At 46.6% G+C, this 18,436-nt stretch overlaps 1 protein-coding gene across 1 annotated transcript in view; it reads left to right on the top strand.

The window, feature by feature from the left end:
• Positions 1 to 4,909: 4,909 nt before the first annotated feature.
• The window catches only part of Cfap221 (cilia and flagella associated protein 221), a 71,395-nt gene continuing 57,868 nt past the window's right edge, over positions 4,910 to 18,436 (top strand). The window contains exons 1-4 of the mRNA XM_021199190.1: positions 4,910 to 5,048; positions 9,958 to 10,058; positions 15,477 to 15,563; positions 15,751 to 15,849. Coding sequence (XP_021054849.1) covers positions 4,910 to 5,048; positions 9,958 to 10,058; positions 15,477 to 15,563; positions 15,751 to 15,849 — 426 coding nt within the window. The remainder of the gene's footprint in view (positions 5,049 to 9,957; positions 10,059 to 15,476; positions 15,564 to 15,750; positions 15,850 to 18,436) is intronic.

Raw genomic sequence — 18,436 nt, 5'->3', positions numbered from 1 at the left:
AAGGAAGGAAGGAAGGAAGGAAGGAAGAAAGAAAGAAAGAAAGAAAGAAAGAAAGAAAGAAAGAAAGAAAGAAAGAAAGAAAGAAAGAAAGAAGAAAGAAAGACGTGAGCTGAGCACCAGCATCAGTCTCCTCTGCTTCCAGACTGAGAACTGAGTGTGACCAGCCGCCTCACACTGTGATTGGCATGCCGTCCCCCATGGTGGACTGTACTCCTGACCTAAGCCAAAATGAACCCATCCTTTCTAAGGTTGTTTTGTCAGGCATTTTGTCATGGCTATGGGGAAAGTACCTGGTGCAGTAGCATACCTCTGTCTGTCCTTCTTACCAGAGAGAAAGCCATCTACAGGCTTCTCCCAGGAACGAGAGTCTTGGGAGCCAGAGTTAGATGATGTGCCCAGCCCGAAATTCATCAAGCATCTATGCTTGGTCTGGATGCAGCAGATCCTGCAAGAACCTGAGCTGCTATGAGATAGTGGACATTGACAACACACAGTGACCACATGTGACAACAGGCCCTGTTGCTAATTGCTATGTGACCACATGGGTGCTTTCTGTGTATAATAGGAAATATGTTTTCACTAAGAAAAATGCTACATTCACATTTAAACAAAGCACAATACACATATGCATATGTGCATGGAAACATCCTGTGGTCCGCGCTGGGGGAAGGGGCATGAGAGCTGGAAGATGGGTGCATGTCTGCTCTCCTGAAGTCTCGTCTTGCTGGAGCACAAACAAGAAGGAACTAAAGCAACCTGTGAGCTCACCCAATGACAGTGTTCATTCTCTCAGCCAACAGTAACCAAGTAATCACTATGGACTAAGAACTGCGTCAAGGGCTGTGGGAGAGCCAGAGATGAGACATGAGGCCCTTCCCCTAAGAATTTTGCTGTTGAGGTATATGCATAGATCTGGGGATGTAGCATGGTTGCCTAGCATGCACAAAGCCCTCCAGGTGCCTGGCCCCTTGGCACTGCACATACACTGAGAGTGACTGACAGTGCACATTTGCAATTCCAGCACTGGGAAGGTGGAAGTAGGAAAATTAAAAAGTTAAGGCCCTCCTTGGCTACATAGCAAAGCTTTAAGTCAGCCCAAGATGCATGAGACTATCTCAAAACCAAAAACAAGGCACATACACAAACAATGAGTGGTGTAGCATACAAAGAGATAAATATTATAAGAGATAAAGATGGAGCTGGGTGTGGTGGCACACCTAGAACCCCAACATGCAAGAGGGGACAGGGAGAGCAGGGGCTCCAAGCTGTCATATGTGCATGGAGTGAGTTCTGGTTGAAAGTGAATCGTACCCAAAGCTAGTGTTGAAAGATGAGGTTTTTTTTTAATATTCTCTGTGTGTGTGTATGTGTGTGTGTGCTGCAGAACACATGTGGAGGTCAGAGGACAACTTACAGGAGTCACTTCTCTCCTTCCATCAGATGGATTTAAGGATTAAACTAAGGTCATCAGGTTTGGAAGCAAGCACACTTAACCACTGAGCCACCCTTCCAGTCCCAAGACGAGGTTGTTTTATAGGTAGGAATGTTGATAAGAGGAAAAAGTGGGTCCAAACCAAACTAACAAAAACCAGTGAACCTTCCCAGATGGGGAAAGGGTTATTTCCAGCACAACAGGTGTGGAAGCAGACAGTAGACGGGAAGTTAGACACAGTCTGGACTCTGTAATCAGAGTCTCCTCACATATGCCTGCAAATAACATCAATCGTCAAGTCATACAGGAAAGGGGAGACCAGAAGAGAAGCTGGAAAGAGTTTTGAATGGACGCTGTAAACATCCAATGATTTTGGATTAAACTTAAAGTCTTGTCCACAAGTAGGAATTCAGGCCTGGTGCTGTGAACCCAGTAAAAAGCTGGTGTCTGCTGGGTCAGTACTCTAAGAACCTACTACTGATGCTAAACCACATGTTGCCAAACAACCTTCTAAATACATATGCTTATACCATCAATTAGTACAGCCTTTACCTTGGCCAGAGAAGCTGCTCTCTGTAGTAGGCACCGGTTTATGCAGAGATTTATAAGCGGTCAGAGTGCTTAGAATAAGCATCTATTAAGTGCTCAGCCTATATAGAACATCTATGTCAACCTAACGCTAAAGGAAAATCAAAGAAGTGGTGAAGGGCCAGAGGAAGGGAAGAGCGCTGTGAAATGCTGTCTTCTGGCTGTGACATGCCTTTGCACGGTGAACTCCCTGCACAGCCATGGTTATCTGAGCCAGACCTGCACAAGGTCAGGCCAGCATTCCAGCATTCCAGCAGGGGGCACTAATTGGAGTCAGTGGATTATTAACAAAAGAGAAGATGATGTGGCGGGGAAGGGGATGGATTGAGGGCTCTTGGTCCAGGCTGGGGTGCATATAATCGAGATACATGGTTTACATGTACAAAATTGTCAAAGAAATAAAAGATAAACGATTTTTAAAAAAAATATGCAAGAGAATGTGGGAATGTCTTCAAAATAGTAGAAGGTACACGTGAAACTGGATTGGCTGAGATTTGGCCCTGGTTGCAGCGGGAGAAGGGGAGCTTCTTTTTGGCATACTTCCTAAAGTTGCTAGTATACGAACTTTATCAAAGTGTAAAACTGGGAGGGGAAAAAAGGGGGATCCTGGTCAGGAGGCCCCGCCCACTATGCCAGGGGCCCCGCCCCCAGATGCGCAGGCAGGCTGCCCAGCCCTCAGAGTGGCCTAACTTTCTCTGCTCCTTTGGGAATCCATTAGTTTTTCTCATACTAAGTGGCGCTCTCTGGTCTTTCTCAGGCTCTGCATACTGCTCAGAACCCAAAGAAGTTAACCCTCGTCCCAGAGTAGAAACCACCCAACTTCCCCCACATTTGTGGGCCGTTTGGGCGCGTCCCCCAGCATATCCTGGAAAGCGTCCGCGTTGTCATGGCGACGCTCTGAGTAGGTTCCTGCGCGCCCGCCCCGGAACTATCATCTGCAGGGTAAGAGGCTTCGGATTTGTGACTCGAGTGCCCCAAGGTGGTCGCCAAGCTACTAAAGCAGCGGGAACTCCCCAAGCAGATCCCCTAGATGTTCATCTAGGGATCAGGTCCGGGTGGGGGTGAGGTGAGACCCAAAGAAATGATGGTGGTAGGAGTGAGCCTGCGTTTTACCTACCACTTTAGGATGAGTTGGCATGAAAGAAGCCGGGATTAGCCAGGGTGGGGCCCAGTCCAACTTGACCCTACTGGAAACACAATGGGTCCAAGAGCAGTAGGGTTGTGGGGGGAGGGGGAGTTGGGGCAGGCATTGGAAGGCAGAAAGGGGCAGAAGTGGGTGCAGGGCAGGACTGTGTGTTAAGCAGATCCCCAGGCTGTGTTGCGGATTGTGCAACCTTTGCTACCGAACAGGACGCTGGGGAGAGGACAGACCAACTAATTTCTGGAAATAGTTCTTACGCAGCTACTGTACTAACAACCTCACAGTACCTCTACATTCTCTTGTGTCTTCTCGAAAGGTATGGAACTTCTCCAAGGGAAAAAGAGCAAAACTCATAGACATGCATTCTTGATTTCACCTTCAACTTCAGGGGATTCTCCAAGCAGCCCCTGGCTTGTTTGAAGGAGTCCAGAGTTGTGGATGATATAGAAAGTGTGGGATTGGGAGCCAGTGAGATGGCTCAGTAGGTGAATGTGCTCGCTTTGCAAGCCGGATGACCCGAGTTCAATCCCCACAACTCACACAAGAATGGGAGGAGCCGACCAACCGCACAGAATAATTGTCCTCTGACCTCCACACGCACACTTTCTGCTCCCCACCATTCCCACAAAACAATAAATGTGGAATTAAATGTGGAATTTGTAAAGTTCTGTTTCAAGGCAATAACGTTAATGCCAAATGACATCTAAAAGAGTAATTGAGAGAGAATATTAAAGGGGGCTGGGAATGGGTGTTTATGAGGAAAGTGGAGTTTCCAACAACTGTCAACTGAAAATAGCCTTGACCCTGAGTCCTAGGCATGTCCCAGGTCTCTGGGATACAGTCACCTCCAGGCTCTGTCACCCCTCTATCACCCCCTATTAGCAGACAGGTCCAGAAGGTGACATATGAATGCCTGCATCTTGCAAACACTCAGTATGTTCAAGGGATCCTGGTTCACATCTCTGTGAATGTGATTTGCAGACACGTCAGAAAGAAGACTCATAACTGTCAGCTCGACACAATCTAGAATCATCTGGGAAGAGTCGGAATGACTCTAGATCAGATTGGCCTCTGGGTGTCTGTGGGTTAACTGGTGCGAGAAGACTTGGCCTTCTGTGGGCAGTGCCATGCCCTAGGCTCTGCATGGTGTGAGAGGGAAGAAAGCTAGGAAGCAAAGGGAGCGGCTAGTATGGGGGCTTTCATTCCTCTCCACATTTGACTGCAGGTGTAAGCGTGACTAGTTGTTTGAGTTCCTGCCTCAATTTCCCCTTGATAATCTGGAGTTGTAAGCCCAAATAAACCCTTTCCTCCCCTACACTGACTCCTTTTGACAGGATATCTTGTCATTAACAACAGAAAACTAGGGCACTTTCCAAATGTATTAGCCCCTGAGAGTTCTTTCTTTCTCCCCACCCCCACCCCCACCCCCATGTGCCCCAGAAACATCTCAGGAACACATTTTAGAAAAACTTGGGAGAGTCATGGGAGAGTTTGGAGCATGTTGCCATATTGGGTTATGGTGTGTGATGTCAAATGATTAATGAGGCAGCCCTGTGTGGGAATGCAGTGTCCAGTGGATGAGAGGCGGGGACAGCCCGAGCCATGGCACACCATGTAGAGACAAGAGGTACATTTGTCAAAAACTGAGAATATGTGCGTGATTTCTCATGGTAATTCCAGGACTCCTGTTTTTCTTCCCAGGAAATAACCTTTGACTCTAGACAGACAGTTCCATTTTTCACGAGGAGATGGAAGTTGTGAAAAGCCCCATACAGGAACTACAACAGGCAAAAGAACCCTTTGATAAGATGTCACCCCTCCTCTTGAAGAGCCTGGTAGAGGAGCCCACGAAAAGAACAGAAGTGCCGAACCACCTTCTGGAATCCAGTAAGTGGGCAGCAAACCCTTGCCTATGAATTACTTCTCCAGGGGATCCAGGGTCCAGGAAGCTGGGATTGTGGGTGCTGATCTAGCCATATCACTACGTCTAGTGATACATAGTATCACTATGTATAGGCTCACAGTTTTTGTTAATAAAGCACTTAGATCTAGCTGCTTAAATGGTAGATTTTTAAAAATATATTTATTTCTATTTTCATTTCTGTATACGTTTATTTGTATGTGGCACATGTGTTGTGGGTGCTTATGAAGTCTATAAGAGCCCCTCAGATGCCCTGGATCTGGAGCCATGGACATTTATAAACCATGCAGTGTGGGTGCTAAGAACCAAACTCAGGTCCACAGGAAGAGCTAAAAGTGCTCTTAACCACTGAGCCGTTTCTCCTGCCTCCAAACAGTCATTTTTGTGGTAAAAATTACTCAGAAGTTCAATGACTTCCATTTCTTCACATGTTGTTCCCGTCTGTCCCACTGTGTAAGGAAAAGTAGGATGGAAAGAGAGGCACATGAGGCTGGGAACATAGGTCCGTAAGTAAAGCACTTGTCCTGTAAGCACAAGGATGTGAGTTCGAACCCCAGCTCCCACATAAAAAACATGGACATGCTATGTACCTGTAACCTCAGCACTGGGGAGGAGCCCTGAGGGTCAGGGACCCCTGAGGCTCACTGGTCAGCCAGCCTAGCTGAGACCCTGCCTTACAAAACAATGTGGACAGTGGGTAACAACCAAGGTTGTACAATCTACACACAGACACACACACACACACACACACACAGACACAGACACACACACACACACACACACACACACACACACGGTTAACATTTGAATAAAAGAACAATGGCAGAGAAAGGCTGGAATACTCTCTGACCAAGGCTGACATGTCCCAGGCATGTTGGAGAAAATATGACTGCTACTCAGATAACCAAAAGCCCACCACACTGGGCTGGAAAAATCCTGATCCATGGTTCATCATCCACCATTGAACCTCTGACCTTTCCCCAGTCTCCCCCACTTCCATTGCCTGAAGTGCTATAAACTATTTCTGTTTTACTGCCACTTGCGCATCCCTGATGCAATTCCTTGCTCTAAGATGTAAGAACCTAGACATCCCGGGAGCGCCCTCCAATGTCCAATGCCTGCCGGTAACACCACAGGCAGTGTCCGTCCTAACCAGTCTTGGGACCACCACACTTCTTACCTCAGTTTCCACACTCTCAGTTTCCTTTCTGGAACCCCTTACTCACTTCTCTGCCCTGCTTGAATACTCTCCAGCACTCTCTGTATGCCAGACGAAGTCACAGTTCTGCTAAGCATGGGGAGACAGAGGGGCTCGACATCATCAACCTCAGCAGCCTGAGCGGCTCCCTGGTCTTTAGAGACCTCACTGGAGCCAAACCAATATTCATTTCTTTGACACAGAAAAAATATCAGAACTAGACAGTTTAGGAAGCAGATATATGATTATAAAATATATCTTAATTATAAATTTTATTAATAAAATATATTTTAATGAAGTCTTCAGCACAAGGATTAAGAGAAAGTGAGGGAGATCTGCTGCCTGGCTCTATCCCAGAATTCTTTTCTCCTCCTGAATGTCCCATATCCTGCCTAAGCCATTGGCCATAGGTTTTTTAATTGACAAGTGTTGCAATCATACAATATATGAGATATTCTTTCTACAATAAATTGATCTAGAGTCTAGATCTAGAATCTAGATTCTAGACAGTCCTTCATTAAGACTCTTCTCCCCAGTCATTGTAGGTTGTGTCAAGTTTATAATTAAAACTAACCACACCCCCAATACAACTGCACCAATTGTTCAAGCCCACCTTAAACTTTAGAAATGCATCTATTCCAGGGGGGCTCTTTTGACAGCTTAAGACTATCAAGTACACATTGTACTTACCCGTTTCTGGGCAGGAACACTACATGCTGCTTTATGACCCTAAAACAAACAAAATTAGGATTCGAAAAATATCTGAAATGGAGTAGGGTTGTAGCTCAATTGTTAGAGCCCTTGCCTAGCATTCGTGAGGTCCTTGCTTCCATCTCCAGCATCGTGTAAATCGAGTGTGGTAGCTAGCACACATCTGTAACTTGGCACTCAGGAGATAAAGGCAGAGAATTAGAAGTTCAGGGTCATCCTTTGGCTAGATAGTGAGCTTGATACAGCCTGGGATACAGGAGACCCCAACTTAAAAAAAAAAAAAAAAAGGAAGGGAGGAAGGGAGGAAGGAAGGAAGAAGGAAGGAAGGAAGGAAGGAAGGAAGGAAGGAAGGAAGGAAGGAAGGAAGGAAGAAAAATAAGTGAGTGTCTCATTGGCCAGAGCTGCTTGCTTGCTGATGACCTGCTGTGCATAAGTTGTGAGTCTTGGTCCTGCTCCACTTCTACAGGGTAGAAACTCAGGCTCGATATTAGGTTTATGAGGCACCTCCTGGGGGGTTCCAAGTTCTTGTGACTCAGAACAAGGAACCAGACAGAGACATGGAGATTAGCAGGAGCAGATGTATCTGAGAGCATGGGGAGAGAGGTGACTCAGTCAATCAAGTGAGGCACAGGAGCCAGGACCTAAGCCGTACCTCCAGACACCAAGATTTTTCAGAAAGCCAGGCATGGGAAAATGCACGTGCAACCCCAGTGCTGGAAGGTGGAGATGGGAGAATCAAGGACTCACTGGTCATCGAGCACAGTTGAATTGGGAGTTCTAGGGGAAAGGTGAGAACTCCATTGATAGAAAAGGGTGTGGCTTCTAAGGAATGACACCCCACAGGATCACATGTGAATGTACACACACACACACACACAAAATGAGGCAGGGGCAGAGAGGAAAGCCAGCGTCCTTCAAAGAAGGGGGATGTAGGTCAGAGCAGGTAGAGAGTTTAGAAGCTCAAAAGGCCCCGTTAGGCAGAGTGGAGGCTTTTATGTTACAGTGCAGGCCTCTGGAGCATTTTCATGGAGCTGGCTTTCTCTCACAAATGCTATCTGTTACTCAAGGATTAACTTACCGTTTCACGTAGTACATATCTCATTGGCATCTCAAATCTCCACCCAAGGGTGTGTATTTTAGTGTTACAATGTACCACACATCACTTTCAGACACCTTCAAGTGTCTGTGTCTGTGCCAGTGGCTCCAGGGGGAAGAAGGGTTCCAGCCAGTTTTTTAATGCCAATATTTATTAAGCTTTTGCCAAGATCTGCTGGATAGTGTTATGTCAGCTTGACACAAGTTCAAGTCATCTGAGCGAAGAGAACCTCAGTTGAGAAATGCTTCCATAGGATCAGTCTGTAGGCAGACCTGCAGGGAACTTTCTTAATTGGTGATTGATAGAAATCCTGCCCATTGTGGATGGGGTCACCCTTGGGCTGGTGGTCCTGAGTTCTACAAGAAAGCAGGCTGAGCAAGCCACAAAGAGCAAGCCACAAAGGGCAAGCCACAAAGAGCAAGCCAGTAAGCAGCACCCCTCCGTGGCCTCTGTATCAGCTCCTGCCTCCAAGTTCCTGCTCAGTCTGAGTTCCTGCCTCACCTTCCCTCAATGGACTAAGTCAGTAGGAGGTGTAAGCCAGTCAAATCCCTTCCTCCTCAAGTTGATTTTGGTGACAGATGTTTTATCATAGCAACAGTAACTTTAACTATGAAACAAGTTGTTGGGTTTTTTTTTCATATTTTCATTTTGAAACCTTTATGTAAACATGTGTAACATGGGCCAGGAAGATGGCTCAGCCAGTAAAGTTCTTGCCTGGAAAGCATGAGGACCCCAATCAAACCCTACAACCCATGTAAAGCAAACACACACCAACAGCAGCAGCAGCAACAACAGCAGGAGCAGTAGCAGCAACAACAACAGCAGCAGCAACAACAACAGCAGCAGCAACAACAACAGCAGCAGCAACACCAACAGCAGCAGCAGCAACAACAGCAGCAGCAACACCAACAGCAGCAGCAGCAACAACACCAACAGCAGCAGCAGCAACAACAGCAGCAGCAGCAGCAACACCAACAGCAGCAGCAGCAACAACAGCAGCAGCAGCAGCAACAGCAGCAGCAGCAACAGCAGCAGCAACACCAACAGCAGCAGCAGCAGCAACAACAGCANCAGCAGCAACAACAGCAGCAGCAGCAGCAACAGCAGCAGCAGCAACAGCAGCAGCAACACCAACAGCAGCAGCAGCAGCAACAACAGCAGCAGCAACAACAGCAGCAGCAACAACAACAGCAGTAGCAGCAACAACAACGATAAGAAAACCCATGTCTCTGTGATGTGTTTTCAGTCCCAGCACTAGGGGAGCAGAGCCAGGCAGCTCCCTGGGGCTCACTGGCCTAGTCTACCTTCTAAGTTCCAGGCCTGTGAGACACCTCATCTCAGACATCAAAAGAAAAGCGGGCAGCACATGAAACACCAACCCAGAGGTTGTCCTTTGACCTCCACAAGCACACACAGAGACATGCATGACATATGTAGAGAGCAGATAACTGTAATGGGTGGTAAGCACGCATGAACACAGACAGAACGGAGGGGATTGAGAAGGTTGATCCACGGAGGGCGCTTGCTGCTCTGCAGACCCGAGTCTGTTCCCATGACTCACAGCTGCATGGAACTCCAGCTCTAGGGGTTCTGACATCCTCTTCTGGCCTCTGTTGGTATACCCAGGCACAGACAGACAGACAGACACACACACACACACATACACACACACAAATAAAAGTAAATTTTTTTAAATAGAAAAGGAGACTTAGTCCAGTTTCTTTTGAGATTCAGAATCACTCTCACTGGCAGCTGAACCCACTGTTCTTAAAGACCCCTAAAGTAAAGACAGCCCATACCAGTAAGAACTTCTTCAGTGTGATACTCTCTCTGATAGCTCATGATGAACGTGCCTTCCTTTCTTTTACAGGGGTTTATGCCAAGCTTCTGAACAATAAGGTCATCCAGGCCAGACCAGGCATAGTCCATTTTGGAGGCTATGAGATAGAAAAAGAGCACCAACAGATTCTGGTAGGTACTTGCTAAAGGCACGGGGTCCGGAAGCATTTATGTTACTAATTCAGATACAGGCCAGGGCTGGGGAGATGGCTCAATTGGAAAGGTGCTTGCTGTACAAGCATGAGACCCTGAGTTCGAGTCCCAGCACTATGTCAAAAAGCTAGGTATGACGGCATGGGCTTGTAAACCCATTTTCTGGGAAGGTAGAGACAAGTGGACAATGGGGCCTCCTGGCCAGACCAGATGAGTCATCAAACTCCAGGTAAAAATGAGAGATCTTATTTCAAAAGATACTGGGGGTGAGCAGTGGGATGTCTCTGCATGTGAAGGCTCTTACTAACAAGCTTGACAACCTGAGTTCAATCTGTGGGACCTACATGGAAGGGGGGAAAACAAACCCCACAACTTGTCCTCTGACCTCTATAGGCAATCCATGACACATATCACCCCCATAAGTAAATAAATGTAACAAAAAATTTTAAGGTAAGATCCTCAAGGTAGCTCAGCAGGTTAAAGCACTTGCCACCAACCCTGACTGCCTGACTTTACTCCTCAGGATCCCCATGACAGAGTGAGAATCAATTCCTAGAAGTCACCTGAGCCCCACACGCATTGGCTCGCCCTCCCAATAAATATGTGTAATACAATTTAAAAAATAAAATTATGACTAAGAAAGACACCCAAGGTTGACCTCTGACCTCCACATACAAACACACACACACACACACACACACACACACACAGAGTGGGGTCACTTAGTCAGAAAGGCAGTTCCTGAAGAGAAATTAGAAAGGACATCAGTGTCCTTGAATAAACGAACTCCACTCTGCCCAAGAGCCCCACTCAGCACCCTTTCTAAAACTGTGACCCTCCCGTCCACAGGAGGGACCAGGGTCTGGGCTTCACAGTGGCTCTGAGAAGGGGCTATTTAGATGAGAACCCCTAGTTCCAAAAAATTAACTCCCTTGTTCCAGTCCACAGGGGATTGAAAGTTGGGTCAGGGATGCATTCAAGGACTGTGTTCCTCCAAACCAATGTGGTCACAACACCAAGGGAAGGGAGGTCCCTTTCTTAGGACATCCCAGGTAGTGGTCCCTTTGGCCAGCTCTGGTCAGGTGCCATGCCTGTCCAGAGAAGATGTGTCTAGGTCTGGGCATTCCAATGCACATATTCTCTCTGGCAGAATGACTGATTCAGGCATGACCCCTGACCTGAGCATGTCAAAGAGAGTTCTGGCTGCAGTGTCGTCTTGGCTGTTCTTTTTTTTTTTTTTTAAACATGTGGGTTGAGATTCAGATATCAATATAAACAACATGAGCTTAGCAATTATGAGCACACACTGCTGCAGAAGACCTGGCCTTGGTTCCCAGCACCCACGTTGGGCAGTTCACCATTCCCTATCACTATAGCCCCAAGGGGTCAGACACACCCTCCTAGCCTCCACTGGCATCCACATGCGTGTGCACAACCCCCCACAAAGACATTCATGTACACACAATTAAAGATAAAATCTTTAAGATCCGAAATGTCAACTCTGCCCTGTTGGGAGAGCAGTCCCACACCTGCTTTTTTTTTTTTTCTTATTGCTGCTTCCTCATTGTCCAGCACAATGCCTGACACAGTTGTTTCCTCAGTGAACAGAGGAAAGACTCTGAGCTCACTCTCACACAAGGTTGACTTGGCGGTTCATTCATTCACCGAGGACAGTGTGACGTCTAAAGCACCACACTGATTCTATCAGACATTAAAACAAACAAGAAGTAGATAAAAGTACAACATGACTTCATCTTAATAGCATTCTGGGAGATGCTGGGAAAGCCAGTTTCCTGTTCCCTTCATTAAAGCTAAGCAGAAGCCCAAAGCGATTACCTTAATACTCTTATCAAAGGCATTCACAACTGTTAGAGGTGCTAGGCATAAGTAAGTGTGGGCTCAGCCACAGAAGAAGGTATCTCCACGGATCTGCTTCTCCACCCACAAAGCTCAGGGGACATTGATGAGGAGGGCAGAAAGAACGGAAGAGCCAGGCAATGGGGAAGAGACAGTCTTCTGAACACGACTTGCCTTTGCACATTTGAACTCAGCAGCTATGGCTGCCTGCACAAGACTTTTGCAAGATCCAACCAATTAAAACTCCAACAAGGTTTGGGGAAAGGCTCTTGAGGCCCCAGCTGGGGCTGAAGGAGCTGCTGGCAGTTGACAGTCACTAGGGGAGGGAGAGTCAGTTTTCTGTGTGTAGGTTGCTTATGCCCCAGTAGATGACCTCACACTCACGCACATATGGGCAGCACCAATTTCAAAACGAGTCTTGCCAAACAAGGGGAGAACACTGTTTTACTAAGGTTTCTCCCTCTCTGAAAATCAGTAGAAGTCTTCATTGTGCCAAAAAAATGTCCCAAACCATTCTTCTACTCCAGGACTCTGCGGCAGTGTAAATAAGGCCTCAATCATCAGCCAGCTGTACCATTTCTTTTTCAGAAAGATTGACACCATCTAAAACGTTTCTTGCATTCTTGCCTGTAACTGCAGCTGAGCTCAGAGCAAGAGCGATAGCAGGTTCTTCAAAGATTAACTCATCTTTCCAGGCTTGATATATTGAACATACAACACCTGTCCTGTCCCAAACCCTGTGGTTCAAAACAAGACAGCCCTTGTTCTGAACCATGGTGTGGTTGGAGATGTGGACACAGACGTGGGCTCACGTGGAACTCAGTCTTGAAATGGAAGCTGGGTCTAACAGCCTTGGGCTCGATCCAGACAAGGCTACAGATGGTTCAGGTAGCAGCCAGTTCATGTGTGTTCCCTACCCTGTTCAACTGGAGCCTCCATTTCTTTGCAAGGAGACTCAGCTCTACATCGATGTTATTGTAGTGCCTACAAGGGGGTCGCAGTCATTGCACCCCCTCAGAGTGAGGTAGGCATTTTCCGGAATGTGGGTAGTCTGGCTGAGAATGGTCTTAATTCTTGCAGAACATGACAAGGACATTCCTAGGTTTTGGCACAGGAAACTATGCAAATTGCCCACAAGTGGAATGACTCAGTGCAACTCATTAACACTGAGGCCACGCAGACCTGAGGGTCTGAGGCATCTGTTTGCATATTAACATTCATGTTTCTGTCTACTTTGACTTTTTGTTTTGTTTTGTTTTGTTTTTTTGGTTTTTCGAGACAGGGTTTCTCTGTGTAGTCCTGTCTGTCCTGGAACTCACTCTGTAGACCAGGCTGGCCTTGAACTCAGAAATCTGCTTGCCTCTGCCTCCCAAGTGCTGGGATTAAAGGCATGAGCCACCACGCCCAGCTCAAAATTTTAAATAATGATCTTTGTGGGTTTTTTTTTTTTTCAAAACCCAAGGCCCTTAGTATTCTTTTGTCCCCCTTAGGGACATTTCCTTTTTTGTCTCAGAAATTATATTTATTAATAAATAAGCTATCGCTTTTCCTAGGAGATACTCAGTGTGTTTATAGGCCCAGACAAAACTCATTAACCTATAATGGCAGTGCCCTTGGAATTTCTGTAATATAGAGTTCAACTTTCTGATACAGCTTTTACGAACTCTACCCTTCCCCAAATGTTGCTTCTCAAAATTAGGACCATAGGTAGCAGGGTCTTCTCCTCAGGGACTGGGGGCACAGGGCCTTAACAGTACAAGATAGGCACAGCGCACCATGGCGCACCCTGCCTGAGCATCGTTATGCTTTGCCTATGGAGTTTTTTGAACCACACTTATTTACTATAGTCGTTAGTTGGCCCTGAATGCAAGATGTAGGCAAAAATCAACAAGGTCATTTCTTTATTTTATTCTATATGAGAGTTGTCTGAGCGAATGCATGCCGCGTGTATGTTAGTTCCCTCAGAAGCCAGAAGAGGGCTTTGTATCCCCTGGAGCTACAGTTACAGGTAGCTAGCTATGAGTCAGCTTATGCGTGGGGGTGAAATAGGGGGTATATGTATATGCATGTGAGTGCTAGTGTCCGTGGCCCCAGGAGAGGGTGTCCTTAGATCCCCTGGATTGTAGTTACAGGTGTTGCAAGCCGCCAGCGGTGGGTGCTGGGAACCGAACCCTGATCCTCTGTACATTCTGAGAGCATTCTTGACTGCTGAGTCATCTCTCTAGTCCTAACAAAGTCATCTGTGATAATAAATCGATAATCTAGAACTTTAGATTAAAAGTATCATCTGTCACATTTTAAGTTGTGTGCTATTGAGCATATTAAATATATTACATGTAAACACATAGACACACATCCATAACACACATGTTCTAAGATAGGAAAAGCTAATTTTGCCTAATGCTGTTTTCTCTGTCTGTCTCTGTCTCTGTCTCTGTCTCTGTCTCTGTCTCTGTCTCTGTCTCTCTGTGTGTGTGTGTGTGTGTGTGTGTGTGTGTGTGTGTATGTATGTATAAGGCATATGTGCACATATGTGTATGTAAGTGTATGCACCCGTATATATACAGAAGAAAGTCAGAAGAGGGCATGGATGTATTCAGCAGTCACTCTCCTGTTGGAGTAAATCTCCTCCCAGTTATGCCCCAGCAATGAAAACAAAACACAATTAGTATGAATACATGCTGTGCACCTAGATTGGGCAGATCTACCACTACGCTACCATCTTCTACAGCTTATGAGACCCCTTAGAACTTGCAGTTTCTCCAGGCCATGTGCTGCTGCTCCACTTTTCTTCTTCTTCCTCCTCCTCCTCTGTGTCCTCTCCCTTTCCCATTTCTCCTTCTTCTCTCCCTCTTCCTTCTTCCCTTTTATCTGCCCAATCATCAGCTCTCCTTTATTTTATAAATTAAGGTAGGAAGCAGGTTTACAGGAAATCACCTTAGTGCTGACTCATTCCTTGTTCACAACCCCTCACAGGAGAATGGAATTAACATCAAGTATAATTAATCTCAGGGCTGGAGAGATGGCTCAGTGGTTAAGAGCACTGACTGCTCTTCCAGAGGTCTTGAGTTCAAATCCCAGCAACCACGTGGTGGCTCACAGCCATCTGTAATGAGATCTGACGCCTTTTCCTGGTGTGTCTGAAGAGAGCTACAGTGTACTTAAATATAATAATAAATACATTTTTTAAAAAGTATAATTAATCTCAGGGCTATCCACAACACTCTCCACCATATTCTTTTGAGACAGAGTCCCTCACAGAGCCTGGAGCTAATCCATTCTTATATACTTGCTGGTCAGCGAGCCCCTGGGATTCTCCTGGCTCCTCTCCAGCATCAGGGTTTACAGGCACAAACTGCTTCTTCCATGGGTTGCTGAGAATCTGAATTTGGTTCCTCATCCTGCCTAGCAATCATTGGCTGAGCCATCTCCTAGCCCATATTTCATGTCTTTTAAAAAAATGTAAAATAATAAGGTATAAGCAATGAAGAGACAAATATGTAAATAAGTCAAATTCTTACTCACCTTTCTCTCACCCAGAATATCGCCAATATTTCGGATGAAGACACACACCTTCATATTTTACTACCACAGACCAAATACTTTCAGATCAACTTTGAGAAGAAGGTATTGTCGTCCCTGGGTCACCTTCCCTGCTGAGGGAGATGTGGGGTGGGTTATGGGTTCTGACTCAGGCCTGCTAGGGCAGGAGGGTGTGCGGCCTTCACCCCCACCCCTGAACCCCTCTCCCACCCCCAGTCCTGCTGTCTGTCAGGTCCAGGGCCTGTCCCAACACAGCCTGCCTGCCTTCCAGGAGCACCGCCTCATCCCAGGCTTGTCACTCACGGTCACCATTACATTTTCTCCAGACGAGTGGCGTTACTATTATGACTGCATCCGCATTCACTGCAAGGCAAGTTTCTAAACGTTGTGATTTGTCGGGGGTGGGAGTTGGGGGGAGGGGGACACTCTGGATCCTGATCCTGAAGGAGGACAAAGGACAGTGTTGTAAGAGGCCAAACGGCCCACAGCTGTACCTTCTTCCTCCCGGCTGGAAAGATAATTAGAACATGGTGATCCTGGTCAGGGCCACCTACCTGCAGGTAGGCCTCTCTCTGCTAGCTGTGTCTGACACTTAACACATACCCTTAAAGAAAGAAGAGCGAGCCAGAGTGACCCCCTCAGCACCTTCTGAGGGGTGCATGAGGCTGTAGGCTCAGGACTGTGCCTCTATCCCATCTAGGAAGAGGTTAGGCCACAGAGACCCCGGGGAAGACACTACACTGCAGTCCCCCACTGCCCATGCCAAACTTTCAATTATCCTGTGGTGGTGTAGTTGGGTGGGGGGCTGTGAAAGCTTTGTCAAATCACCTTAATGTGCTCCTTTAAGTGCGGAGCTAGAAAATAAATAGTGCCCCATTCTGTACTTATAAACACTGGCGACTAGCTCGAGACTCCACCAGCAATGTCCGCAGACAGCGGTGGAATCTTCAGTCTTTGGAGAGGTGGAACCTACTGGCCTGAGGTGCTCACGGGTGAGCTCTCAGGAGCCTATGCCAGGTCTCTTCATTCACCCTCAGCCCCGACCTGAGTGAGCAGACCCAGGAGTCCCCTCCACTCATCGTTTTTGTCAAAGGCGCAGTCTTTCAAAGTTCAGAAGTCTCAGAGTGAGCCTCACTCAATGGGAGGCGACAAGATTTGCCGCAGATGAGTCTCTTTTTCCTTTCAAATAATACTTACTGCTTATCATTTGTGTGGTAAGGCTGCGAGGGGATCTTCCCTTTGGTTTTCATTTTTAAAAGACCTATGCTTTCAGTGACATTTCAGCACTGAAGAGGATCTCAAGTTCAAGGCCATCCTGGGCTATAGAGACAAACCTTGTAGAAAAACTAAAGTCAAAGCTAGGGAGACAGTTTCATGGTTAAAGCATTGAGTTCAAGTTCCCAGACCAAATACTTTCAGATCAACTTTGAGAAGAAGGTATTGTCCCTGGGTCACCTTCCCTGCTGAGGGAGATGTGGGGTGGGTTATGGGTTCTGACTCAGGCCTGCTAGGGCAGGAGTGTGTGCGGCCTTCACCCCCACCTCCTCTCCCCTCTCCCCCCCCCCCAAGTCCTGCTGTCTGTCAGGTTCAGGGCCTGTCAGACATGTAAAACCATGTAAAAACCTGGACATGAATGTGCATACCTGTATCCCCAGCACCACGCTGTGACAGGGCCAGGAGGCCTGCAGGGACTGCCTAGTTGTAGGTTCATTGAGAGACCCTGTCTCAAGGGAACAGGGCAGATAGAGCAAGGCACTCAGCATTGTCCCCTGGCCATTCACAAGCATGTACACCAACACACACATGTGCAAACACTACACACATACAACAGAACTAAAAACCAAGCAAACAAGCACACAAAGAACCCTGAACATTCTAACGTATTACAGTCCAAAGCTGCATTTGATACATGCCGAAGAGTGACCGGGGGGGGGGGGGGAGATAGCTTCACTGCCAAGAGGAAACAATAAAAACGAAGTCCCCGTTTCCCATAATCAAAATGTTGTTTCTGTAGAAATACTCTGCAGAATATTTCATATCTACAATTTATACTCTACAATTAATAGTATGTGATAGTCTTGAATCTGAGCCAAGGTGTTTCAAACAGTGTTGACTGGCATTCCTTGGACTCATGTCATACATGATGCAAGTGTACATGCCCTGTATTCAGAACCAAGGCTGCAGTGACATCAGGAGATGAACAATGGGCAAGTATTACTAGAAACATCTCAGATTCACCAGCATTTGATTTAAAATTAGTTTTTTAGTCCTCGTGCATTTGGACCTTTTACTATTACCAAATGTTTTGCAACCCCATATTTGGTTCTATGATCTCATACAGAGTCAAGAAGCTGGCGTATAGAGCCACAGAGCACATTCCCGGCCACTGGGAATGGTCACAAAGCTAATAAAGATATACCATACTGGTGCGGTGCTGTTTACATTGTAGGGCTGTAGCCTGCTTTGACTTTTAAAGATATCCTTAAGGGAAAGCATAAGTGCATCCATGTGGTTGAGGACCATACAAACCTGGAGAAATCAAAGACCCCTTTCAAGGTCTCATGGGCTAAATTCCCCCAGGTGGAAGTAGATAGAGCAGCCGGGGGATTATTACCTTTAGTTTCTATGGGTAATAGTGAACACTGTTCCAGTGAGATAGGTTTAAAACACCTTTGTGCTTTGTTCATCGTTAAGAAATATGATGTCCTAGGGTCTGAGAGTTAGCTTAGTTGGTAAAGTACTCACCATGCAAACGTGAAGATCTGAGTTTGATCCCTAGGACATACTTTTTTAAAAATGCTGGCCATGGGCTGGTGAGATAGCTCAGCGGGTAAGAGCACCCGACTGCTCTTCCAAAGGTGCAGAGTTCAAATCCCAGCAACCACATGGTGGCTCACAACCATCCTTAACAAGATCTGACTCCCTCTTCTGGAGTGTCTGAAGACAGCTACAGTGTA

The sequence above is a fragment of the Mus pahari genome, chromosome 5 (assembly GCF_900095145.1).
Source record: "Mus pahari chromosome 5, PAHARI_EIJ_v1.1, whole genome shotgun sequence".
Taxonomy (NCBI): domain Eukaryota; kingdom Metazoa; phylum Chordata; class Mammalia; order Rodentia; family Muridae; genus Mus; species Mus pahari.
This window is presented reverse-complemented; position numbering and strand designations above follow the sequence as displayed.